The following is a 27,563-nucleotide window of genomic DNA, read 5'->3' on the forward strand; positions in this document are numbered from 1 at the left end:
CGTGCCGCATCCATTGTAGTATCACTGACTATAATGGATGTTCTATTGTCTTTGTCTAGTCTAGACACAGTGTTATGAAATAGCAGTGCTTGGCCGCATGTTCTCAGTGTACCACGACCTCAAGCTTAACCTGACATATTCCTGTGCATGAACAACAAGGTTCATCGGACTCAGTGAAATCTTGGTTGTAGATGGTTGGAAATTGAAATCCATGGCTTAGTGTGGATGTCAAAACCAAAATGGCATATTACTTAACAATTAGTTAATAGTCATGTGCCTCAGCAAGTAAAGTCATAACATAATGATACATTTGCAAATCATTAGTTAAAGGACAAATCAAGTGAAAAATGAACCTAGGGGTAATTAACACATGGTTACCGAGTCGATCGTTCCCTGCGATGCGTTTTCATGAAAATCGAATGTAAAGAGTTTTATTTATAAAAACAGATTAGCTCATAACACTAGTATATGGGGCAGAGAGTAAGTAAAAGTAAATCGCTAGTTAATACCACTAACAAGGCTCAAAATAGCCTCACACTAACACGGTAACATAATGAGTAATGTAGCACGGCGTTCGTGGCTCGACTAGTCGAGACTGTTTTCCAAGATGGCTCCTGCCTGTAAACACGTAATGTACTGTCTTTATAAAGTATCTTCTTATTAAACTGTCTGTACACTTACAAAGTTCTCAATGCTTCGTTTTGCATGTAGGGACCCTCATTATGCTCCCGTGTTAGTGTGAGGCTATTTTGAGCCTTGTTAGTGGTATTAACTTGCGATTTACTTTTACTTACTCTCTGCCCCATATGCTAGTGTTATGAGCTAATCTGTTTTTATAAATAAAACTCTTTACATTCGATTTTCATGAAAACGCATCGCAGGGAACGATCGACTCGGTAACCATGTGTTAATTACCCCTAGGTTCATTTTTCACTTGATTTGTCCTTTAATGATTAATTAAAGCAGACAATTCGAAGTTGAAGTACATGACTTCTAGCCTGGTAATACCAAACTCTGCTACTTCGCTTTGCTTCGTAGACAGAGTCTGGAATGGCATAATAGAAAAGCGTTTTCTTTCTCGCGGGGGGCGCTTGTCTGAAGTTTAAAATCATTGGTTACCCGTAAGCCAATCACATAACGTTTGGTTATGGCGTGTGTTATGCGCATGCTCAGCCGCAGCTAACTTCCACTGTAAACACATGTATGATGCGAAAACAAAACCATCGAGCGAAATACCGAAGTGAACATGGCTATGAACGACTTTTGCAGATTATGTGAAGTAAATCTACGCATCCACGGTACAGTCAGTGTCTACGTCATCACGGCTCTCAGCCCGCCCTCTGTTCGTTGATTGGCCGGCTGTTTTCAGGCCGGAGGAAAACGGAAAGCTATTACGCTGTCTCAGACTGAGTACAGAAGCGAAATGAAATTGAGCGGAAGTACGAAGTCTGACGTAGTCAGGCTACATGACTTCAACCCATTGTGGTGATTAACGCATTAATTTACACTATTAGTTAATAAAATATGTTATTAAGGTATTAATACATTATGACACATTTAATTAATAACAATTCATATATTACTTAATCTATTAATCATTTAGAATCTTTATTAGTTACTGATGCAGTAATCATTAATTAATGGTTTAGTTCTGTCACATGCCTGTCCTGTCTTGTGCTGCACATGGGTGTTTTGTTATTTTGGGCCATGTGCTCGTGTCTATTGTCTAGCCCCTCCCATCTTGTTATCTGATTATTGGTTAATTTGTCCCACCTGTCTGTCTCGTTACCCTCCTTTGTTTGTTCCCCTATTTAGCCTCCTTGTGTTTGTAGTCTTGTGCTGGTTCGTTTTCCGAGTTTCCCGTTCCTGGAGTCCCGAGTTTTTGAGTTTTTGTACCTTGTCTGCATGTTACTAATAAATTTCCTCTGCATCTGTATCCTCGTCTCATGATCATCTATCCCATGACAGAACGAACCAGCCTAAATGTGGATACAGCGGAGTGAGAGGAGAAAGGATCCTCTATTTCTTTGCTGGAGTATTTCGCCAGGTGCGCTCAAAGGACTATGGAGGAGGAGAGGACCACGGCAGATGGCAGTCAGCGGAAAGGAAAGCCTTCACCGCTGGTTCCGAAACGGAGGAGAGGGAAGAACCCCTCCGTGACAGTTCCGGTGGACCCGGGTTTGGTGGTCCCAGTTCCGGTGGTCCCAGTTCCGGTGGTCCCATTTCCGGTGGTCCCAGTTCCAGTGGTCGCAGTTCCGGTGATCCCGAGTCCGGTGGTCCCAGTTCCGGTGGTCCCAGTCTCGGAGGTCCCCGTGCAGTCTGAGGTAGACAGAGCAGCTGAGACTCTGTTGAATTACTTTGAAAGACTATACAAGATCCTAGAGTTTCCCAGAACTGTTCACGTCACGTCTGCCGAACCTTTGTCTCCGGACAGGATGGCCGCCGTTGAGCCTGTGTCTTCGGACAAGATGGCCACTGCCGAGCCGGATCCAGTGTCTGCGGACAAGATGGTTGCCACCGAGCCTGTTCACGTCACGTCTGCCGAGCCGGTGGTGCCAGTTCCAGTGCCTGAGCCGGTGGTGCCAGTTCCAGTGCCTGAGCCGTTGGTGCCAGTTCCAGTGCCTGAGCCGTTGGTGCCAGTTCCAGTGCCTGAGCCTGAGCCGATGGTGCCAGTTCCAGTGCCCGAGCCGGTGGTGCCAGTTCCAGTGCCCGAGCCGGTGGTGCCAGTTCCAGTGCCCGAGCCGGTGGTGCCAGTTCCAGTGCCTGAGCCGGTGGTGCCAGTTCCAGTGCCCGAGCCGGTGGTGCCAGTTCCAGTGCCCGAGCCGGTGGTGCCAGTTCCAGTGCCTGAGCTGGTGGTGCCAGTTCCAGTGCCCGAGCCGGTGGTGCCAGTTCCAGTGCCCGAGCCGGTGGTGCCAGTTCCAGTGCCTGAGCCGGTGGTGCCTGTTCCTGAGCCGGTGGTGCCAGTTCCAGTGCCTGAGCCGGTGGTGCCTGTTCCTGAGCCTGAGCCGGTGGTATCTGTTCCTGAGCCTGAGCCGGTGGTATCTGTTCCTGAACCGGTGGTGTCTGAGCCGGTGGCGTCTGTTCCTGGGCCGCTGATATCTGTTCCTGAACCGGTGGTGTCTGAGCCGGTGGTGTCTCTTCCTGAGCCGGTGGTATCTGTTCCTGAGCCGGTGGTGTCTGAGCCGGTGGCGTCTGTTCCTGGGCCGCTGGTATCTGTTCCTGAACCGGTGGGGTCTGTTCCTGAGCCGGTGGGGTCTGTTCCTGAGCCGGTGGGGTCTGTTCCTGAGCCGGTGGGGTCTGTTCCTGAGCCGGTGGGGTCTGTTCCTGAGCCGGTGGTGTCTGTTCCTGAGCCGGTGCCTGTTCCTTGGCCGCCCGAGGGGTCGTCTCCGCCGTGGCCGCCTGAGGGGTCGTCTCCGCCGTGGCCACCTGAGGGGTCGTCTCCGCCGTGGCCGCCCGAGGGGTCGTCTCCACCCTGGCCGCCCGAGGGAAAGTCTCCACCCTGGCCGCCCGAGGGAGAGTCTCCGCCCTGGCCGCCCGATGGACTGTCGTCTCCGCCCTGGCCGCCCGATGGATTGTCATCTCCGCCCTGGCCGCCCGATGGACTGTCGTCTCCGCTCTGGTCGCCCGATGGACTGTAGTCTCTGCCCTGGCAGATAGAGGGACTGTCTGCTCCGCCCTGGACTCCCGAACTTTGTGTGCCTCCCTGGCCTTCTGAACTGTCCATTCCCCTTTTCCCGCCCTAGTCTGTCCCTCCCGTCCCGCCCTGGTCTTATGGAGCGTCTGGTAGCCGCTCCGGAGGGAGGGGGTAATGTCACATGCCTGTCCTGTCTTGTGCTGCACATGGGTGTTTTGTTATTTTGGGCCATGTGCTCATGTCTATACTGCCCTACAAAGGCAAAAGACCTTAAGTCGCTAGAGTGTGGAACTGAGAAAAATGACTTTAAAGATTTTTAGTTGTCCCGCTTAATTAATTATAGGTAGGACACTGGAAATTTGGCAAATAGATGTTTTAGTAATGGAAATTATATACATAAAAAAATCTTGAGCTCAAACTTGACTTTTGACCACTATTTTAAAGTTACTGTACTCTGCCTTTGTATTGTCAGCAAAAAGTGAGAGGTCATACCAAGGCAAAAGGCCGTAACTTCCACATTATCAATATTTAGTTGCTGATCACCATTAACAAAATCATTATAGTACACACCTGTATAAAATCTAGTGATCATGGCATTTATTTTGTATGATTTACAATTATTTATAGCCATCTACTTATTGCTATCCTGTGCTTTGGTTGCATTCTGAAGGCATTTTTAATACATTTGACATGACAAAATACCTCCTATTAGTCCAGCGTTGACTCGACCGCGTTTAGGGCGGGGCTGAAGGCGAAGTTTTGGCACTCTGCCAGCTAGTTTGCGAGCTTTAATTCATGGTTGTATTCATCTGATACGGCAATGTGTAGCGTTTTTCTGTCAACTCTGCATAATCCTTCGCGATCGTAATCGCACGTTTGTCGATGGAGCAGACCATACTAAATGTTCTGACCGCTCTGAGGACATCAGAAGTTAGAGCGACTGATGGCAGCTGTACAAAGTACACAGGATACACCGTAATTTTAATTTTAATGGACATTAAAACAAAGGCAGATAACCTTACAATCTGGTAGGTAGCATTATTTGATTAATCACCGGCACCGTAACTTCATATTGACGCGCGGCTAAACAAAGGCAGAGCACCGTAACTCGTAATTTGAGCGTTCCAAAACAAAGCCAAAGAGCGGTAACTGATGTTACGGTGTTCTGCCTTGGTTTCTCATGGGCTTTTGGAAGTTACTGTTAAGACAAATCATTATTTTCTCGAAAAATAAACGGAATTTATTCAAGATACTTATCCACATGATAAAGAAGGTCGTGAATGTGCCAAAAATATAAATAACTCATTTTCGACCAAAAACGAAGTTACGGTCTTTTGCCTTTGCACGGCAGTATTGTCTAGCCCCTCCCATCTTGTTATCTGATTATTGGTTAATTTGTCCCACCTGTCTGTCTCGTTACCCTCCTTTGTTTGTTCCCCTATTTAGCCTCCTTGTGTTTGTAGTCTTGTGCTGGTTCGTTTTCCGAGTTTCCCGTTCCTGGAGTCCGGAGTTTGAGTTTTTGTACCTTGTCTGCATGTTACTAATAAATTTCCTCTGCATCTGTATCCTCGTCTCATGATCATCTATCCCATGACAAGTTCTTCATGAGTCATACATTGACACATGATTATCTGTGCATTAGTTAAGCATGAATTAATGCATATTAGTGCACCCGTATTGTAAAGTGTTACCCAACATTTCCATCCATTTTTGACTCTTTGTGTTCTGTTTTTGCTTTTATGAGAAAATGTATTTTTAAGTTATGGAGTTATGTGCTGAATACATTCATTTAGTGTAACATAACATGGCAGATAAACTTAAATGAATAAACAAGTTTTGGCTATGAAACTACCACTGAATTAAAAGATCACTATCTGTTGCTGGCTGTAGAAGAGACTTTCCATTGTCAGGTGTTTTTGCATCATTTTATGACAATGCATTCAGCATAAACCCAGCAATGGACATACTTTCGTTTTATGAAAATCTCACACAGTCTATGCTCACACACTGTCGTTAAATTATGCAACATTGGACTTAACCAACAAAGCTGCATGTTATTTTCATAAAGCAAACATCAGTCTGCGACTATAACTTTTCTGCTCCGAGCCTGACATTGTAAATGGATTTATAGTTTCTATATATAGAACTTTTCTGTGTTGATGGAAGTCTACCATACCTGCCTCGCCGGCAGACAGAACAGTGCGGTCAAACGCTGCAGCAGAATATGCCTCTTTTTTCATGTTGCCGTCCCACTCCTCCACTCTCTTCAAGATGGGTGTCACTTTCTGCAGCACTTCAGCAGAGCGGTTCAGAGTCCCCTCAGCCACTTCCTGAGTGAACTGCAGACGTCTCGGAGTCCGGTCTAGAAACATACAAAAAACACACTCATTCGCATATCGTCGCTGTCCGATGAAAACCGCGTATGTCCATTTTGCCGATTTTGAGATTTTTCGACGGATAGAATGTCCAGGTTCATTTCCGTATACAGTATGCTTCACATATCTAAATGACCTATGAAAAGTTGTGAAATCATGTCATCTGATTTTCACGTATATCCATTTGGTGTCAAAGCTGTCAATCACGCCGCGTATCTCCCGCCCTGTGGAGGCATCGCGCGGTCTAAGCGTCTCTGGAAGCTCAGCATTGGATAGCCGAATAACTCTGTGAGGTAAAGTATCAGCAAACGTTTGTTTTTGACAACTGTTCAAGTTTATTATATATTCGCAATATATTCACAACTGTTATTTACCAGTAAATGGTCTAGACGAAGTAATTGTCACTGTTTATTGTGGAGATGTTAACGCACGGGCCTGTTAACTTAAGCAATACTTTTAAGGTAGTCTAATATTTTTCTGACTAATAAATTACTGACACAGTAAAGGGTAGATTTAAATAAAGAAAAACAAAATTTAAATAAAGAAAAAAACTAAATTTAAAAAAAGAAAAATTCAATTTAAATACAGAAAAAACTAAATTTAAATAAAGAAAATGACATTTAAATAAAGAAAAAACGAAAATTAAATAAAGAAAAAACCGAAATTTAAATAAAGAACAACGAAATTTAAATAAAGAAAAACGAAATTAAGTTAAATTAAAAACGAGATTAATTTAGATTGATAACGGGTAAAAAGGCTAATAGCCTACATGTTGGGTCCGTATACTTTTTCGTCCATTCATTATTCTATTTCGGAATGAAAGATGAAATGTAAAAAAAAAGGTGTAGCTTTTTTTCCTTTTTTTTTGTTTAAAAGAAAAAAACAGAAATGGCTGTATTTTTTTTGTACATAGCATAGCCTACTTTGTTATGAGTTTAGTATCATAATGATTAATAAATGCACGCACAATTATCCGTGAACTTGATTTGAAGCCTTTCAACAAAATTCAGAATTAAATGAATGTGCAGTTTGTACAAATAGAGTCCGTAGGTCTACTATGCTGTTGAAAGTATGAAAAGTGAACAGCACGAGTAATAGGATGCACAATTTGAGACGGGTCAGACATGATTTTGACCACTTCATTAAGTTTTGTTTTGTAGAAAACCTTTCTTTAAAGTGAATTTAGTTTTGTATAAATTGTATCTTAATTTTAATCAATTTTTCATCAACCATGGATTTAATAAATAAGCAAAAACCGGTATATAGCAGACAATATAATCATGGAGGCGCCATCGCGTTCACTTGCATTGCACGTTAACTGGAGCGCATCTCATTAACGAAACTCAGTGTATGCCTCACACAGACATGAGAAAGACATCAAATACACAAAGCTTGAAAAGTCTTTAAACGAAATAATTCAAAACGAAAAGAAAAAGGCAACTCTCTGATTATGTATGCCCTTACAAAAGTGCCGCTCTAGGCAATTGCCTAGTTATATGGACGCGCCGGCCCTGGGGTCAGCAATGAGTGTATTGATTCATTGTCCCTTCATAGTTTGCAAGAGACATTTAATAAACTGAGCGTATTTAATAAACGGAGACGTAGGCTATTTAATAAACTGAGCATATTCATCTGTCAATATGAAACGCGACTTGGCCATTCTAATTAATGATCGGAAGAACGCGTATCGACCACCGTTACTGTAAAATATGCGCGTATGTCCATTTAAACTCGATTTTGGTCAAATGTGGATTATATCATTACACTGGCAAGAATATGGCTACATTTAAAGATGCCATACCAAGTATGACAACGCTATGTTCATATGCTTTTAAATTACGGTGTTTTTTTCACTTCCTGAAAAGTAACCGTTTTGGACATACGTGATTTTCATCGGGCAGCGACGATATGTGTATTATAACATAAACATTCAAACATGCACATACACATATAATGTAAATGCAATACTAGTGTAGAAATACAACCCTGGTCAAATGGAATATGGAACTCTAACAAGAGCAGTCTCAAACTTGACTAGAACTCTTAGTGAACTTTATGGTCTCATTTAAAATCATGGTTTCCAGTTTAAACCCGTTTTAGCGGTGTTCAGCCTTACATGTTTGAGCCGGACACTGATGAAGAGACTCAGGAAAATGTTTTAGACTGCAACTTGGCTTTTCTGACTGGTTAGTGGATACCTTTATATACTTGTTTTGGAGTTAAATAGATTTAATTAATCAAATCTAAAAAATCTTTCAGAAACAACTTTTTGTGCAAATCCAGCGTTGAACTGACCCCCTGTTTGTGAAGCAGTCCGGCATAAAATGATTTGTGCATCCTTATGCATCACGTAAGAGTAGGGAGAAATCTGGAACCCACTGTTTATGATTTATGGGAATAATTAAAAAAGGGAGTGGGTGGATCTTTACAATTTTAGGCTTGTTGTTTACACACAATGTGGACAAACATCAGTGTTCAAACTATGGCGAAAAATCAATGACAAAATTAACGGAGCGCACAACTGATGCTGGCGCGCGCAGTAAATGACTTTCGTGAGAGGATAACAGATCTACACGTGAGGAAACGGGAACTCGCAAAAAAGCTTAAACCCAGCAAAGTAGATATTACAACATTATATAGTGATCTTAATCATCTAACTTTTTGTAAGCGAATAACCTAATAAGAGAAAGTATGAGGCAAGTACAGTACACACAGTATGAATGATTACACCCCATCTGAACATAAAATATCAAAAAAAAAAATGCATTCATACTGCCAGAACCCCTTTTAAATTTAATAGAAAATATAATGAACAGCTCAAAATTGACATAATAGTATTACACAGGATGATAACAAAAAGCTTACATAAAAACTCTTGCTTATTGATATAAACAAGTAATTTATCTTTCATCTAAAGCCCTTGTTATATTTACTATTTAATGGACACTTTTTACATTTCTGAGGTCCTCAGATCCAATATAATTTTGGTTGGGTAAACGTTAATAGTGGTGAAAGGGAGTATAGTGGTAATGTAGTGGTGAACTACAGCAAATATGACTTTGGATTCCCATTTTTATCCAATTTCTTTTAGATATTTTAATGCCAATAACACAAATCATAGTGTTATAAATATAAAATGTAAAAATTTATAAGAATTTTGGTAGATTTACAATGCTAATAACCATGGAAATGCGTCATTACAGTCAGTATCTCTTAACAACATAATGCAATCACTAGTACGACTTTCTGTTAATAAAGTATCTGGTAAGAATCTATTCTATATTACCAATGCATTAAATCACATTACACATTAACATAAATAAATAAAACAAATATCATGTTTGAAGTCAAGTGAATTACGGGTCATTGGACAGGCGTCCAATCACAACTGACTTCCGGAAAAGGGGAAGTAACCAATGACATTTGAGGTTATTAAAACAGTAAGTCCCGCCCCTTGACTGCCAAAAATAAAAGTGTTCGAGCAGGTGTGGTGAACAATCGAGTCCGGTTGAAGAGATGAGTCCGAGCTTAGGACCCAAGCAATCCGATTGGTTCAAAGCACGTTTTATGGGTAATCGCTTTAGTGCCTGGTTACAAATAATACAAAATCACTTTATTATAGAAGAAGTTTGTACTACGTTTTAACGAGTCATTAATGTATTTTAACTTATGTTTCATATACTAGTATTTAACCAAAGCTATAGATTGTGAAATAAAACATTTCTCGTTGTTTGTTTGATCTGTTATCCTCTTGCGAATGTCATTTACTGCGCGAGCCAGCATCAGTTGTGCGCTCCGTTAATTTTGTCATTGATTTTTCGCCATATCAAACACCTTATAAAGTGAATTATAATAGGTCCCCTTTAATGTTATCCTCAAAAATGTTCTGACTCTAATTTATTTATCTCTAAGAAGAGAAGCAATATCAAGTGTAAAGAAGATATATTAAAGGAGAAGTTCACTTTTAAAATGAAAATTCTGTCATCATATACTCACCCTCATGTTGTTTCAAACCTGTATGAATTTCTTTCTTCTGCTGAACAGAAAGGAAGATATTTGGAAGATTATCAGTAACCAGACAGTTTTTGGGTCCCATTGACTTCCAGAGTATTTTTTTTCCTACTATGGAAGTCAATGGGACCCCAAAACTGTCTGGTTACTGATAATCTTCTAAATATCTTCCTTTCTGTTCAGCAGAAGAAAGAAATTCATACAGGTTTGAAACAACATGAGGGTGAGTATATGATGACAGAATTTTCATTTTAAAAGTGAACTTCTCCTTTAAACAGAAAATGATAAGTGAAAGAATTCAAAATCAAACTTGGCAGAGCTCCAAACACCAAATAGTACAGGCAGAGATACAACTAAAAAAAGTAAATGTACAATTTATTCTTGCCTTTATGAATTGCATTGATGTCACTGACGATCTTAGCTATTTTTTTAGAGGAGCTATCCATCATCTCATTGGTCTCTTCGATGTATTTCTTATTGTCGAGGACTGTGGATACAATGTCTGCAAAAATAAAATAAAGTGGACTTAGTTTTATCCACAAAGTAGGAAGTGTGAGAAAAAGCACTCTTTCTGCTTTACCTTTCTGCTGAAAGAACAGGGTTGAGGCCTCTGTTAACACACTGTCACTCTGAGAGCACATGAGGCTCAGTTGAGAGTTTAATCCGTCAATATCCTGAGAAAAACATCAAGGGACACGTCAAGTAACCACATTAACCACTGTACACAGAGATACATTAGCATTCAAAGGTGTAGATTCAATACAACATTTTTGATGTTTTTGAAAGAAATTGATTATTTTTTTCACCAAGTTGTATCACTATGTATACCAAACATTTGAATGATAGACATACATAAAACAACACTTGCATGATATTTTGGAGAAATTTGATGATGCTTTGGAGTACCTTGGCGTACCATGCAAATATCATGATAAATTAATATGGTAATCATTCAGTACTGTGGTATTTTATAATGTATATATATATATTGATGTGCCAAAAAAATAAAGGGAACACTTAAACAACACAATGCAACTCCAAGTCAATCACACTTATGTGAAATCAAACTGTCCACTTAGGAAGCAACACTGATTGACAATTAATTTCAAATGTTGTTGTGCAAATGGAATAGACAACAGGTGGAAATTATAGGCAATTAGCAAGACACCCCCAATAAAGGAGTGGTTCTGCAGGTGGTGACCACAGACCACTTCTCAGTTCCTATGCTTCCTGGCTGATGTTTTGGTCACTTTTGAATGCTGGCGGTGCTTTCACTCTAGTGGTAGCATTAGACGGAGTCTACAACCCACACAAGTGGCTCAGGTAGTGCAGCTCATCCAGGATGGCACATCAATGCGAGCTGTGGCAAGAAGGTTTGCTGTGTCTGTCAGCGTAGTGTCCAGAGCATGGAGGCGCTACCAGGAGACAGGCCAGTACATCAGGAGCGACGGAACCAAATCAATTAAAACTAACTTTAGATGGAAATAACTTAACTCTGCTGTAAAGCCGAAACAATCTCTGTTACCTTAAATTATACGCTTATCTCTGTAAAGCTGCTTTGAGACAATCTACATTGTTAAAAGCGCTATATAAATGAAGATGACTTGACTTGACTTGACTAGGAGACGTGGAGGAGGCCGTAGGAGGGCAACAACCCAGCAGCAGGACCGCTACCTCTGCCTTTGTGCAAGGAGGAGCAGTGGGGAGCATTGCCAGAGCCCTGCAAAATGACCTCCAGCAGGCCACAAATGTGCATGTGTCTGCTCAAACGGTCAGAAACAGACTCCATGAGGGTGGTATGAGGGCCCGACGTCCACAGGTGCGGGTTGTGCTTACAGCCCAACACCGTGCAGGACGTTTGGCATTTGCCAGAGAACACCAAGATTGGCAAATTCGCCACTGGCGCCCTGTGCTCTTCACAGATGAAAGCAGGTTCACACTGATCACATGTGACAGATGTGACAGAGTCTGGAGACGCCATGAAGAACTTTCTGCTGCCTGCAACATCGCATTGATGTGCCATCCTGGATGAGCTGCACTACCTGAGCCACTTGTGTGGGTTGCAGACTCCGTCTCATGCTACCACTAGAGTGAAAGCACCGCAAGCATTCAAAAGTGACCAAAACATCAGCCAGGAAGCATAGGAACTGAGAAGTGGTCTGTGGTCACCACCTGCAGAACCACTCCTTTATTGGGGGTGTCTTGCTAATTGCCTATAATTTCAACCTGTTGTCTATTCCATTTGCACAACAGCATGTGAAATTGATTGTCAATCAGTGTTGCTTCCTAAGTGGACAGTTTGATTTCACAGAAGTGTGATTGACTTGGAGTTACATTGTGTTGTTTAAGTGTTCCCTTTATTTTTTGAGCAGTGTATATATATATATATATATATATATATATATATATATATATATATATATATATATATATATATATATATATATATATCATGGTATTACCATCTGTTTACCATCACTTGTAGTTTTTTGTAGTTTGTAGTTTTTGTAGTATTTTTTTAAAGAAAACTGAGCATTTTGTTTTTCTATATTCTGCAATGAATTAATTAGTAATAGGAACCAAAGTATTGTCTTCAGTAGAGCTGCATATAGCGGATTCAAATTTATTTCATAATAAATGAACTTTATATGTTATTAAACTGAACTGAACTGAATTGGGCTGAATAATGACACTATTGTCTTGCTACAGCCATTTTACAGCAGAATCTGAACTTGAATTTAGCATCATTCATTTTGTTACCTTCCTGTTTAATATTGTGAAGCTGCTTCCTATTTTATAAAGCACTATCAAAAATAAAGTTGACTTGACTTGACTTACGGCATGTGTAGTGCTGGAGATGTTGAGAGCAGTCAGGCCAGTGATGTTAGCGTTATCTATGTTTATGACGATATTGTCATAGACATTTAAGGCGTTCAGGGCTTTCTGCACTCGTCCATTTGCATCGCTTCCTTTCAGATTACTAAAGGAGAGATAAGAGCAGTGATTTTCATGTTAGTGATGCTCCTACGAGCGTTCGCCATGTCATGACAGTCATGAATGAGAGTACATTTGAAATATCATACAGATAGAGAAATAACATTGGTCATTTCTGGTTTGAAACTCACTACTGAAGTTCTTCAGCATGTCTCTGCAGATCATCAGCGTGATCCTCGGCTCTCAGAACTAGTTCTCTGTCTGACTGAGACATTTTCTCTGTCTTTCTCTCCAGCGACACACGAGCCCCATCGATTTCTGCATGCTGTTCACTCACATTCTATACACACATTCAATAAAATAACAATTCATATATATGTTCATTGAGGTTTAATGGGGTTATTGACAATGAACTGTTTGTTCTTTTTATGTTCTTAAATTTAAATTTGAGTACGGCACACCATTTATTTGTCTTGAGCTTTTAAACTTGTGCATAGATCTTAAAACACAGAAATCTATCTTAAAACATTTGTAAAAATGTATGAAAACATAGTCAATATTTTGAAGTAGTCTAATTACCAAGGAGCTACCATCAAGTGGCAAACAAGAAAAAGAAAATCAAGCTAAATATATCTAGTGAGCCATTTTGTCCCATTTAATGGAAAATGGTCGATAGACTTTATAAGTATAAAATATAAGGTGTAGAGTTGAAAAAGATATCTCTTGGATAATATTTCTGTTGCAAGACTACATGCAGTAGCCTACAGAATATGCAGAAATGAAGTTGATAAAAAAGCAGATTTACCGTGATCATATCTTCCACCTCAAGGACAGTCAGGTTTGCCTCAGAGACGATTACACCAGCCGTAACAATAGTTTGATTGACAATGTCATAGATGTCTTTTAGTCGCTGCTGCTGTGCCTGAGTTAAAGTACATCAAATATTTCTGACATCAATTCACAAAAACATTACATGACAAAAAATATTTCACAATTTCAGACAATTCACTCAAGTTTTACTTATTTGTTATGAAATGTGCTTTTACTGTACCGTACTGGACAGCTGTCACGTTCACCGTCTATCTCTGCACTACATTACCCAGGATCCTCTTTGGCACACCTGCACTCACTCTCCCCGGATTACTAATCACCCGCACCTGTTCCCCATCAGCAGCCTCATCAACTAACACTATAAAACACTCACCATAGCCCCAGTTCATTGTCAAGCCTCCAACAGGAACAGACTATGATCCGTTGTCTCCGGAACTTCTGATGCTTCCAAGATGTAACATATACTCACCTGTGAAACACTAACCTCTGTGTCATTGTTCTGCTGTCTCCAGGAATCCTGTTTGATTTCCTATTGCCTGTGATCCGTTGTTCTCCCGAGCTTCCAGTGTTTCCTCCGAGCTTGCTTGCTATTGACTGCATCTGAAAGAGAAAAGACAAGTATTTATGAACTGTGACTGTTTGGTATCTACAAACCTGAAGTGAACATGCTTACCTGCTGTCTGCCCCGCAACTGAGTGATCTTCATTGAATCTGCACTTGAACTCGCTGAATACTCACCTTGCACTCTTGTCAACTTGAATAAAGCTGTGTTTGGATTCACTTACCTCTGTCTCTGTGCCTGTATCCTGACAGAAGGCTTGACCATATACCGCTATGGATCCTACACAGTCCGCAGACAGCGCTTCCGCGAACCCCAAGGAATCCACTATGTTTGACCAGAACGGTTGTACTCTGGAGGAATTTGCTAAAGTTTTCCTTCGCCTTTACCAGGATGGGAGCTGGGATGAGGACTTCCTTCAGCAGCAGTTCTGGAGCGGGTTAGACGATCCACTCGCCCCGATACTCCTGTTGGATGATCTCAACCTACCTGTCATCAAATTCATTGACCGCACGCTGTGGGTGTGTGGTTCCTCCCTCACCGTGGGAGACATCCAGCCCGAGCTCCACGTTCAGCCCGATCTCCATGTCCAGCCAGATCTCCGCGTCCAGCCAGATCCTCACCTCATCAGCCCAGTCAAACCAGTGTTTCACGTCAGCCTCGCCGAGCCAGTGCTTCACGTCAATCCCACCAACCCAGAGCCATCATTCGCTGCAGCACCCCCTCGCTCTCGTAAACGGAGGAGGAAGAAGACTTCCTGCATTCCCCAAATTCTGGACGCCACCCCACATCAGTCTGCTCTTCATGTCTGTTCTGTTGAGGTTGAAGATGCTACCTTTTCCCTGTATGTTGCTGCTATTATGTATGTCTGGGCCTCCCTGTCAGCTACCTCAGCGCCATCCTCTCCTGAGCCACATGTTCACGCCAGTCCAGCCGAGCCTGCGACTGAGAGCGTCATGCCCACCGAGCCTGAGATGGGGCACGTTATGCCCGCCGAACCTGAGACGGAGAGCGTCATGCCCGCCGAGCCTGAACCAGTCGTCGGCCCAGATGAGCCAGAACCAGTTCCGAATCCAGTTCCGAGCAAGAGCCAGAGCCCGTCTTCGAGCAAGAGCCAGAGCCCGTCTTCGAGCAAGAGCGTTTTCCCTGCTGGGGGGGGGGTTATGTCACGTTCATTGTCTATCTCTGCACTACATTACCCAGGATCCTCTTTGGCACACCTGCACTCACTCTCCCCGGATTACTAATCACCCGCACCTGTTCCCCATCAGCAGCCTCATCAACTAGCACTATAAAACACTCACCATAGCCCCAGTTCATTGTCAAGCCTCCAACAGGAACAGACTATGATCCGTTGTCTCCTGAACTTCTGATGCTTCCAAGATGTAACGTATACTCACCTGTGAAACACTAACCTCTGTGTCATTGTTCTGCTGTCTCCAGGAATCCTGTTTGATTTCCTATTGCCTGTGATCCGTTGTTCTCCCGAGCTTCCAGTGTTTCTACTGCGGTCGAATTTGCAACGCCTCTCAGCAGCTGTTTAAGCACTCCAATGGCAAATTCCAATAGGAAGTGAACATCCCTATGCCCTACTACTTTGGAAGGGCAGAACATGAGCATAAATTATTAAATTACTTCCTTGAAGAGACATCACGTTTCACTTCCGTTAGGAAGTGTGGAAGGGCCCTCCATGAAGGGATTCAGTTGTTCACATAGTTTTGGACGCGACTACAATTGGCGCCTCCCTCCCGAAGTGCCCTTCAAGGGTGCAAAAATGTCGTTTGGAATTCACCCTCAAGACATGCTAGTTTGTATATGGCAACACGGATTCAGACTAATCCTGTTAATTTAACAATTAATTTACCACTGAAAAATTACTTACAGCCCAAATAGCCATTCAGATCACTGCAATGATAAGGCTTCTCAACATCATGGCAAAAGGTGTTGTTATGGTTATGTTGTTATACGTGTATATCCAATATTAGATATCCAGAGAGGCTAGTGAATGGAATTTCTTCTGTTCTGGTTCTGTTTTTTCCGAACCCCCAATCGCTCCTCGGGCACCATAGCAAAAATGGCTGCTCACTGCTCTGGGTGTGTGTGGCCACGATTTGCAGTGTGAATGTGTGTGTTCACTACTCACAGTCGACAGTTCTAATGTGTGTGCACTAACTTGGATGGGTTAAATGCAGAGGACAAATTCCAAGTATGGGTTACCATGCTTGGCCTTCACGTCACTTTCACTCTCACTCTTGCCAATGACCATTAAGTATGAGCAGGTCAGCGACTTCTCGAGCAGTTCTAGATGCTGCAAAATTTTCCAACCTGTTTAATATTATCACCACGTGGTCTTGTTATGTAAAATGCAACAATAAGGTGGAACTAATCCAGCCAATCTCATAATCAATCTGAATCCTTCCAGTGCACTGAAACACCCTAAAAAAAGTCCCACAATGCACCATGAAAACCAGGGAGCATCGATGCTCACTATGTTCCCTTAACGGAAGTTCAGAAGTGCAAAACTTAAACCATGTGAGCCAACTCACCACACATAACTTAAAAAGGGTGGGAGTGGTCAAGTAATCGCAGTCGTATGGTCAATTGCCTGACTCACCCACACCAAACGACTGCTTCCTTACCCTACTACGACCAAGGTTCTCGCTCCCTGCTCAGACAGCCATGGCAGGACCTGCTTTTCCCTTCCTTGAATACATTATTTTACCTCATCTTACCAACCATGTGTACTCTGTATGCTCAGCACAGCTGAAGAGACAGAGAAATAGAATAGACAACACAACAAATACTGGAGATCGCAACAACAACAACTGATGCCCATGTTGACAAGTGCTTGTGCAAGGAGGTTTAAAACCAGCGAACAGATTTTTGTTATAAGAACCTTCTCCAAATATTCAGTGTTGGTTCTGGGAACATAAAAAATGAGGATTCTAGGAATGCTGATTTGTAACATTCAAAGAGCATAAAAATGTCCAGTTTCCTGAATGTTAATAGAATGTTATTAAAAGGTTAGTGTGATGTTCCTGAAACATTCATTCAATCATTCAAACACCTGCAGTGAACAAGCACTGAAAGAAAGAGAAATAAGAACACAAACTACAACTTTATTCAGCCACAGCCTTAGATGAAATCAACTGAAGATAAAAGACGACATTAAATCGCTCAAGATCTCAGCAGAGGAGCATCACACCTTTTAAAACACGTACATTTTTTTACATTCCCAGAACCAACACTGAATATTTGGAGAATGTTCTTATAACAAAAATCTGTTAGCTGGGAAGACACTTGCAAGTTGCAACACTAGTTGAACAGTGACACATTATTGGTCCTTACTCCTGGAGAGAAACAGCGCTGTATTCAAGCATTCACAACAAAACCAATGTATACTTTGAGCTTAATGTATAATTAATATTAATATTAATATTCTCATAACAAACTGTAAATGTGTTAGAAGGTACCTCTCTCCTCTGTAGTTTGAGCTGGTTGGTCTTGTATTTGTCTAGTGACTGCTGCAGTGTATCGTCAGCTTTGTTGAGGAGATCCTGAGCTTGAAAGAGTCTGGAAGTGAATCGACTCAGCACTTCCCGCATAGGCAACAGACGCCCCTGCGTAGTCATCAGAGTTTTCTCAAAATGGCGCACACGCCGGAGCACTACAATCGGACATATGAAGGGTACAGGTTGAATGAGAGCACACACACACAATCACAAGCAGAATTAAGCTGGAAATAAACACAAACAATCTCACATTCATGGGCCTCGGAGGACTCATCAGTAGCAAGCGGTTCTTTGGGTGAGAGGTCCAGATTTCTCATCCAGCCTAAGATCCGTTCGGCTTCTGCTATTTTCTGCAGCTTTACCTGAGGATCTAACTCCTGATGGACACCATATAATTCCCAATCCCTAATCATATCTGAAACACATGCACATACAAATGCATTATGTTCATTATCTGTAATCAAAGCAAGACAAGACAATTGAGCTCAGAATAAATTATAAGACGCTTCTTAAATTTGATATTTGTTGAAGGGGCACTAGTAATTTTTCCTCATTCCTGCCTGTTACCTATTACTCCACAGCTCAGGATTGTCAGGGTTTGGGATTGTGCTGTTACTGTGGTGCCATCAGCCAATCTGTGTTTTCAAGAAATCAGGCTTTCCTTTTTTCAGTTCCAGCCAATTTATTTGCAAGCAATTCACAAAGAAATGTTTGCAACTTTTGTAAGCATTGCCCTCTTGTGCATCTCAGTGGAAGCGTGCAATGACCGATTATTCTTTCTATTGCTTGTTATAGCTATACTTTCTTTCCTTTTTTTGACTGACCTATGCAAATTGCTACTTTTTTTACTGTAAAAGTATGTTATTCAAACATTTTTACATCAGTCAGTGTGCTGTGCATGCATAAGGAAATGTATTTTGTGTGATAATGTATAACTGTGGTTGATTGGTGTATGGTCTAATAGACAATAAATTAAGTGGTTAACCAAACCATTTAGCGGCACATTGCATCCAGATTCTACTTTGATAACTGGAATGATACTGCACACGTGGTGACTTAATTTGGGTCAAAACATGTGAAGTCCTGTCTAGGACAGTTGGCAACTTTCAGAGGGGAATCTGCTCCAGCCAAGAAAGTATCACTGAGATACAGTGCTTGATATTCACCAGCACAACATAAACAAAAAATACAGATTGCACAAGGTCTCATGTTACCTTCTATGAGAACATTGAGTGATGAGAGGTTAGCAATAAGTGTATTTGCTAGTGTTGAGCTGTCAAGTGTCTCTTGATCCACCCGCTCTCCCAATGACTGCACTGATTCCTCCTGACGAAATAAAACAAACACTACCTCAGTTTCACCAGGAAGGACATGAGAAAGCACCTGTTTACCCTATTATGAACAGTGTAGCATTAAAGGAGAACTCCGGTCAATTTTAACATTGAGCTAATTTTTTTGTACATTTGGAGTGCTGTCAATACAGAGAACAACGACAAAAATCGGTGTTGCCTACACCGAGTTATTCTATTTTTAAAATTTGCACCCTGTTGACTTCAATAGGGCAAGTACTAAACCTGCTTTTAGGCTCTTAACATCCTTGATGTGTCATTACAAGTGCACAGAAAATGTGAGTGATTCCTTCTGAGTGAACACGAGTGAATCTGATTGCAGTAGATGTGCACGATATGTATAAAAATGATGTTATTTAAGCCAGCGCAAATACCTGTTTACATCCTGTTTTTCGGTTGAAGTCCAAAGTAGTCGATTGCCGAGTTCACGCGCATAGGTTTAGTTACCTATGATCACGCGCGTGAACTCGGCAATCGATTACTTTGGACTTCAACCGAAAACAGGAAGAAAATACAGGTATGTGCGCTGGCTGAAATAACATCATTTTTATACATATCGTGCACATCTACTGCAATCAGATTCACTCGTGTTCACTCAGAAGGAATCACTCACATTTTCTGTACACTTGTAATGACACATCAAGGATGTTAAGAGCCTAAAAGCAGGTTTAGTACTTGCCCTATTGAAGTCAACAGGGTGCAAATTTTAAAAATAGAATAACTCGGTGTAGGCAACATCGATTTTTGTCGTTGTTCTCTGTATTGACAGCACTCCAAATGTACAAAAAAAAATTAGCTCAATGTTAAAATTGACCGGAGTTCTCCTTTAAGGAGAGAGGGAGAGATGGATAGAATGACAAAAAGGATGTAATATTGAATAAACTGAAGAAATGTGACCCTGGACCACAAAACCAGTCTTATGTGTAATTTTTTTTAAATTGAGATTTATACATCATCTGAAAGCTGAATACATAATCTTTCCATTGATGTATGGTTAGTTAGGATAGGACAATATCTGGCCGAGATACAACTATTGAAAATCTGGAATCTGAGGGTACAGAAAAATCAAAATATTAAGAAAATCGCCTTTAAAGTTGTCCATTTCTATTGGTGATAGTGCTGCATCCATTCACAAAAATAAATGTTTTATATATTTAAGGTGGGAAATTTACAAAATATCTTCATGGAACATGATCTTTACTTAATATCCTAATGATTTTTGGCATAAAAGAAAAATCTATAATTTTGACCTATACAATGTTTTGTTAGCTATTGCCACAAATATACCCGTGCAACATAAGACTGGTTTTGTGATCCAGGGTCACAAATCTATTTAGAATTTTTGTTGTTCTTCCTCATGTTTTAAATGGCATTGCCATAAAAACAAATTACTTGAACAGCTCAGCTTGTCATCTTGCAATTACAGTAATTACAGCATGATGTGAACACAGAAAAAAAAGAATGTAAAAATGTGGGAAAAGACAAAGATTGTGTGTGAAATCCATTCCATAAAAAAAAAAACACACCCTGAAAATATTATATCCATAGGATATTTGGTCACAAGATGTAAAGATGCAGGTAAAGGTGAAGGGTTTCATTAAGCAACTTTCCCCCACTAGGCCGTATTGGTACAATACATTTATAAAAAATCATGATGAACTACTGATTGACATGATTATGGTTTTATTTATTTTCTATTGTGGTGCTGCAAAAATCATGATTGGATTGCCAAGTGATAAATCCTGAGTTGCCATGTCACTAAAGTCATTCTGCTATCAGCAAAGTTCTCCTGTCCTGAATACTGCAAGCCAAAATTTATAATCAAAACATGTTATGATGTACATGCCACCTGCATAGTAACTCACCATTCTCAGGACCATTCAGTCCAATGGTGGACAAGCACATTTTCTGGATGTTGAAATACTTTCTCCTATATGCAGATAATATGTAAGTGTAAAGCAAGTTCGCTGATTTTCCTAAAAACTGCAGGCTTTGTGATCCTATCAAAACTGTGGCACTATCAAAATCAAGAGGCACAAAGTTTTTTCGGTACCACAAACGTGTAATGGATTTTACCGATGTCCATCCCCAGAGTATCACCACTGCATGGCTAACCTGTATTCCAGATATGTAGATCACAAACAGATTTTGGACCAATCTGTAATGTATGCCTATCCTTGTGCCTTTGTCTTGTATGTGGACTTTTAGTTTATAGTTTTGTTCCCTTATCATTTCACCTGTTTCTTGTTAGTCTCATTACTCCATGTGCATTAATAGCCCTTTTCTGTATCCAAAATCACATACTGTAAAGTAGGTACTTCATTTGGTTTGAAATTTGCTTTATGATCGTTAAAAATGTATGTTCTATATCCTATGAATGTGTGTAGAATGAATGAAATTCAGACATAATACACAGCCATTTTGTTACTGTCATGTGACCTACAGCATCAGTTGCTTCGCGTCACTGCCATTCACAATTCCTCTCCCGTGGCCTCATGTTATAGTAAAGTGTCCAGTAGATGCACACTTCAGAATCTTACAGGAATTAGCTGCTCATCCAGTCATACTTTCCGCCCCTATTTTATGAATACTATGAATTTGGACATCACATACTTGGCTCACATACTGTTTTTCGCCTTCTATATAGCATAAAAGTGGGCATATTTGGATGCAGGGTTTGTGTTTCCCTTGTTACTTGTCTGGTGTTGTTCCACGGATGAGTTATTTGGTTGCTCAGATCTGTTTTCCTTTGCAGTATTGTAATTATTTTATTATATACTGCAATGACATCCTGTCTCACTCCACGTGTCTAATTTTACCAATCATTACACAATCAGCTGGGAGCACAATGACACTATAAATTCCCTTTGTATCTCTAACTTTAAAGCATAGCCTACTTAAATGTGTTCATAATGATGATATTGTTCAAAATGACTTATAATTACTAACTTTATACAGTCAAACCAAAATTTATTCAGACACCTTCATCATTTCTCACATTATCACAGTTATATTGTCACAGTTATATTACTATCGCTATAGTTTAGAAAATGGTAATAAAATATTATAAGAACAATCAGTTATCAAATCAGTTGATATTTCACTGGTTTTGGCCATCCTTCTGTTAGACTGAATTAGGTTGAATAGCTGTCAGCTGTTAAAATTAAGTACACAATTAGATAATACCAATTTAGGTCAACCAATTACCAAGCAATGCTTAATTTTTTTCAGTCTGTGGTGTAAAAAGGTCGCATTAGCAATTAAAGAAAAAACATTAAGCAAAACACGGTCAGGTCAAAGTGTCTGAATGATTTTTGGTCCCAAATTTATATAAATGTTACTGGTAGTCCACTGTATGAAGAATGTTTGGGTATAATATGTCACAGTTTACTTTATTTTGCTATCCTCGCTTACATAAATGAACTATAGTGTCCTGCACCCACTAGTAAAAAAAATATCAAAAATTATATCTGGTGTCTGAATAATTTTTGGTTTGACTGTAAATATAGTTCTGGTTTTTGGTCCTGTTTTCAGACTACAAGTGGCACAGAAAATATACACTTTTAACCCTCCTATTACCTTTGGGGTCAATTTGACCCCATTCAGTGTTTAACGTCTCTAAATACATACTTAAAAAAATTTTTTTTGCTTCATATTTAAAGACTTTTCCTAATTTAATGGGGACAACTGGGTAAACATAAAATTAACATGATGATAGGTTTTCAATGTTCTGTACGTACTTTTGTAGCATCGGTGTTCTTTGGGGTCAATTTGACCCCAGGCTCATTTTGCTGTATAAAACCGTATAAAACATATAAGAAATATCAATTTTTTTTTGTTGTTCACATTGGTGATTAGGCACAAATCCCACATTTATTTTGGATGATATTGAGGTCATTATAAATTGAGATTTTATGATCTTCAAAAACCTTCACTCTGCTTTAGGGCCCTAACCTGACATTACCGTATAGGCCTACTTGAAGTATTGCGAGAACCACTGATAGTTCACACGATATAGTGGAGGGGGGAATCATAATTCTCACAAGAAATTAGATATTTCCAGTGCCAATTATATATTTCCAGGGAAAGGAAAACATAATTCTTGCAAGAACTTTGATATTTTGTGCTGTGGGGGAGGGGAAAACATAATATAGGGGATGAGCAAATGTATGAAAGCTTCCACAGAAGCCTTATAAACCATTTCTCTTTGTGAGCTCTCTCTTTATGCTCTTTCTCAATTGAAAATGACCTCTTAGCAAATTTTTGGGGGGGGGGGGGGTTTGGGTTCTATACGGACCTGTTCGCCAGCAAGACACCAGTCGACCCGCCCGAAATGCAGGACGATGCCATACCAGCCATCCCGTCAGTGTTGACCAGTGAGGTCAGGCATGCGATCCAGAACATCCAGAAAGACCGGGCGCCAGGGCTGGACGGAATCGGGTGGACCAATGCTTTGGGCAGCATTGGCCAGCCGTTTCAGCCGCTACATGGCGCAGAGAAGAACACCAGATCAATGGAAGACGGCCAAGACAGTGCTGTTGTACAAGAAGGGTGACCGCGAACAGCTGAGGAATTATCGGCCAATCTGGCTCCTGCCGACCGTGTACAAGGTTTTCACCAAGGTGCTGTACAACCGACTAGCCAGGCAGTTGGACGAACAACAGCCACCCGAACAGGCCGGCTTCCGGTCTGGCTACAGCACAATGGACCACATCCACGTGCTAAACCAACTGCTTGAATGCTGCCGGAAGTACAAGATGCCCTTGGTACTGGCCTTCGTAGACTACGAGAAAGCCTTCGACAGCATAGAGATCAATGCCGTACTGCTCGCCCTACAACAACAGGGCATCTCCTACGAGTACGTGGACCTTTTGCGGGAGCTGAACAGCGGATGCGCCACCAACATCACCTTGTTCGACCGGACACTTCCCACTTGAATGACAGGGTACAGCTGTGGCCAAATTTGAAATTTTTGCTGCTTCAGTTGTTATGATGTTGATTCACATTTTTCTAGATTATTGTGCAGAGTGATCAGAGGCATTTTACATCATTTCAAAAAGCTTTATCACAAAACCCCAAATTTCACTGTTTTTGTCCTTGGCACCAAATTACCAGCTAACATCATTTTACTAATCATATCATCAGCACACAATTGCTATAAGGAAGGAAGAAGTGCTTCCAATCATTGTGTTCTTCTGTTAGCAATGGTTTCCTCCAAAGAAAGATGGAGGATCATCTTTGCATCAAAATGGCCTCCATTTACCAGATCATCAAGAGCTTCAAGAATAGAGGTTCGGCTGCAGTGAAGAAGGCTTTAGGATGTCACAGAGTGTCCAGCAAGTACCAGGAACTTCTCCTCCAGAGGAATCAGCTAGGGAATCGTGTCACCACCAGTGCAGAACTGCTCAATATTGGCAGCAGGTGGGTGTGAGAGCATCTGCACACAGCGAGGCAAAGACTTTTGGACAACAACCTGGTGTCAAGAAGGGCAGCAAAGAAGCCACTTCTCTCCAATAAAAACATCAAATATTGGCTGAAATTCTGCAGGAAGTACAAGAATTGGACAGCAGAAGACTGGTGCAAAGTTAATGTATCTGATTAGAACATCTGGAAAATCGATTGTCCAGAGAAGAAAAGGTGAACGCTACCATGAGTCCTGTGTCGTGCCAACAGTGAGGCATCCTGAGACTATCAATGGGAGTGTCATATTGACCACAAACCCATCCTTGATAAAATATATTGTGTAATATAATAAATAAAAAGCTATTAAAACATTAGATAACAGAATTTTAGATAAATCAGTGACATTTTGTAGTGATTTGCTAATTTGTCCATAGTCGTGCAATAGGTATTCTGGATGTATAATGGGTGGGGGTGGGGGGTTGGTGGTGTTTTATTTAAAGGGCTATTTAAGTAGTCAACAAAGAAACATAAAGTACCTGACTTAAACCTTTGGGGAAAAAATCTAATTTTGGGGGTTTAAATTGCTGGGGTCAAATTGACCCCAGTGGGTAAAAGATGTCGGTAGATTTGAGGGTAACAGGAGGGTTAAACAATATTGAAATAAATTAAATCAATGAAAGCTGGAATGAGTGGCACACCTCTCCTGCGAGCAGTTGCATGTCAGTAAGCAGTTTTTGATTTTCTTCCTCCAGGTGTCCCGTATCTGCTCTCATCACTGCATACTTATTTCTCCAGCCTACAAACTGAGCCTGTTATAAAACAGTGAGAACAACATACACTCATTTAAACACCACATCCTCTGGGTCTAAGTTTATCGAAGCGATGTGCAGTTTGAGTGTTGTTACCTGTAGTCTGTGTGCAGTGTAGTTGTAGTACTTTAATCTGTCGTTGGCAGCAGCTCCTGTAGAAATGTTCAGCACGCTGTTCCTCACTTGGTCCAGAGTTTTGTTGGACTGACGAATATCTCCAATCAGATTCCAAATACACGCATCACAGTCTGGGAGGTGGTAGGGGTAATAATTCATATTGGGTTATCATATTTTTTAATGTTTATAAAATTTTCTGAACAATTGTCAGTTTTTTTATTTTATGTAAATGTATACTTGCTTTAAAGATCAAGTCTAAATGGTGCTTGTTTGTGTAAGTTCTGGGGCTCAAAAGTCAAAAGAGGGAATTCCTAAGTCTACGGTGCTTTGGTCCTTCTGGAAAATAATCATCTTTTTCAATTACTCTAACATAACATACTAACATTATAGTCGAACCTTAAGGAACAAATTGAAAAAAGGCATGTCAATGTTATTTCCCTTTAAATGGAAATAAAACCGCAGATTTTAAAAGTGGTCTTGGACTTTTGGATCCTTCTTTATATTGTTTGAATTGTTTGAATTAGTGTTTTCTCTTCTGTCATTGAACTCACTGATATTACACTCGCTGATTTGCGAGGCCTCGGGAAGACACTCTCCTGTGTGCATGTCACAGTTCTCCTCAGGACAATCACATTCTGAAGACAAACACACAATACACATTTAGCCTATTATACATTAAAACACACAATATAACACACATCCAAAGCAACTACACAACCCTGATCACAAACAAAAGGCCTTTTCATACTTAAAACAGGTAAAGTTGTGATGAAACGGGTAAAAAGCAGTGCTAACCCCAAATCTCAATTAAACGTTCCTTTACTCAAGGTTAAAAGTGAGGTTTAGAGAGACGAGGTTTATAATGCAGTGAAAAGCCCTAAAGTGCATTACACAACTGGGTCAGCATTTTACAAATTGATTTTCACTCTTAATTCTAAGAAAGAGACACACACTACATTATATACATTTTTGAGACAGTGGTCACTAATACACTCTAAGCAGCAGTTCAACTGAAACATTTAAAAGTTAAAAGTGAGGTTAGAATGACGAGAATATGGAAGCTTGTTTCCACCATAAAATATAAAAGGTAATTGCGACTTTTTATCTCACAATTGCGTGATATAAAGTCACAATTGCGTGATAAAACATCGCAATTGTGTGTTATAAAGGCAGAATAGCGTGATATAAAGTCGCAATTGTGTTTTATAAAGCCAGAATTGCATGATATAAAGTCGCCATTGCGTGTTATAAAGTCAGAATTGCATGATTTAAAGTTACCATTGCGTGTTATAAAGTCAGAATTGCATGTTTATTTCTCGCAATTTTGAGAAATAAAGTTGCAATTATCTTTTAAAATGTTTTATTCTGTGGCGGAAAAAAGCTTCCATGCGATAATGCAGTGAAAAGCCCAACAGTCTATTACACAAATGGGTCAGCATGTTACAAGTTGATTTACACTTAATTCAAAGAAAGAGACACAAACTAAAACATTAGATACCTTTTTGAGACAGACCATTGGGTCACTAATACACAGCAGGGGTTAAACGGAAACATTTTCCCAAAAGAACAGTCAGAACAAATTAACTGCATTTACTAGAAATAAACTTCAGCAAAGATGCCCTCATTTCTCTCTCATTTCCTATTTGACACACTGTTTTAACACACTGACATGAACTCAAAACTTTCACGGGTCACAACTGGGGCTGGTATGTTGAGATGGAGGTGATGATGTCATGGGAAATAATGTAAATCCCTGTTCTTATGTGCAGGTGGCCAAGTGTGTGTGGGTGTGCAGATCCCTTAATGAAATCAGGACCGACGGCAAACAGCTGTTCATCTGTTCTGCTCAGGACAAGGACCTTTTGCATTCTCCCACCAGATTCACAGGCCAGATGGAAGGGGTATTGCAGTCAACAGGATAACTGCCATGGTGGCGCTGTTTAAATTACTTAAAACTGTTGCTAAGTGAAGAATTTATTGCAGATTTTTAGCTGTTGACTACTTTCATTATAAAGGTTTTGGTGAGGTT

The 27,563-nt window shown here is 40.5% G+C and overlaps 1 protein-coding gene across 1 annotated transcript in view; it reads right to left on the reverse strand.

Annotated features, from left to right (window-relative positions):
* The window catches only part of lama4 (laminin, alpha 4), a 251,052-nt gene that overhangs the window by 136,700 nt on the left and 86,789 nt on the right, over positions 1-27,563 (reverse strand). The window contains exons 8-19 of the mRNA XM_081378769.1: positions 26,086-26,169; positions 25,514-25,665; positions 25,307-25,417; positions 19,071-19,182; positions 18,107-18,271; positions 17,818-18,011; positions 13,760-13,876; positions 13,146-13,294; positions 12,859-13,000; positions 10,601-10,694; positions 10,406-10,522; positions 5,811-5,996 (exon numbers count right to left, since the gene is read on the reverse strand). Of these exons, the coding sequence (XP_081234895.1) occupies positions 5,811-5,996; positions 10,406-10,522; positions 10,601-10,694; positions 12,859-13,000; positions 13,146-13,294; positions 13,760-13,876; positions 17,818-18,011; positions 18,107-18,271; positions 19,071-19,182; positions 25,307-25,417; positions 25,514-25,665; positions 26,086-26,169 (1,623 nt within the window). The remainder of the gene's footprint in view (positions 1-5,810; positions 5,997-10,405; positions 10,523-10,600; positions 10,695-12,858; positions 13,001-13,145; positions 13,295-13,759; positions 13,877-17,817; positions 18,012-18,106; positions 18,272-19,070; positions 19,183-25,306; positions 25,418-25,513; positions 25,666-26,085; positions 26,170-27,563) is intronic.

The sequence above is a fragment of the Scardinius erythrophthalmus genome (assembly GCF_964197995.2).
Source record: "Scardinius erythrophthalmus genome assembly, chromosome: 11".
NCBI lineage: Eukaryota > Metazoa > Chordata > Actinopteri > Cypriniformes > Leuciscidae > Scardinius > Scardinius erythrophthalmus.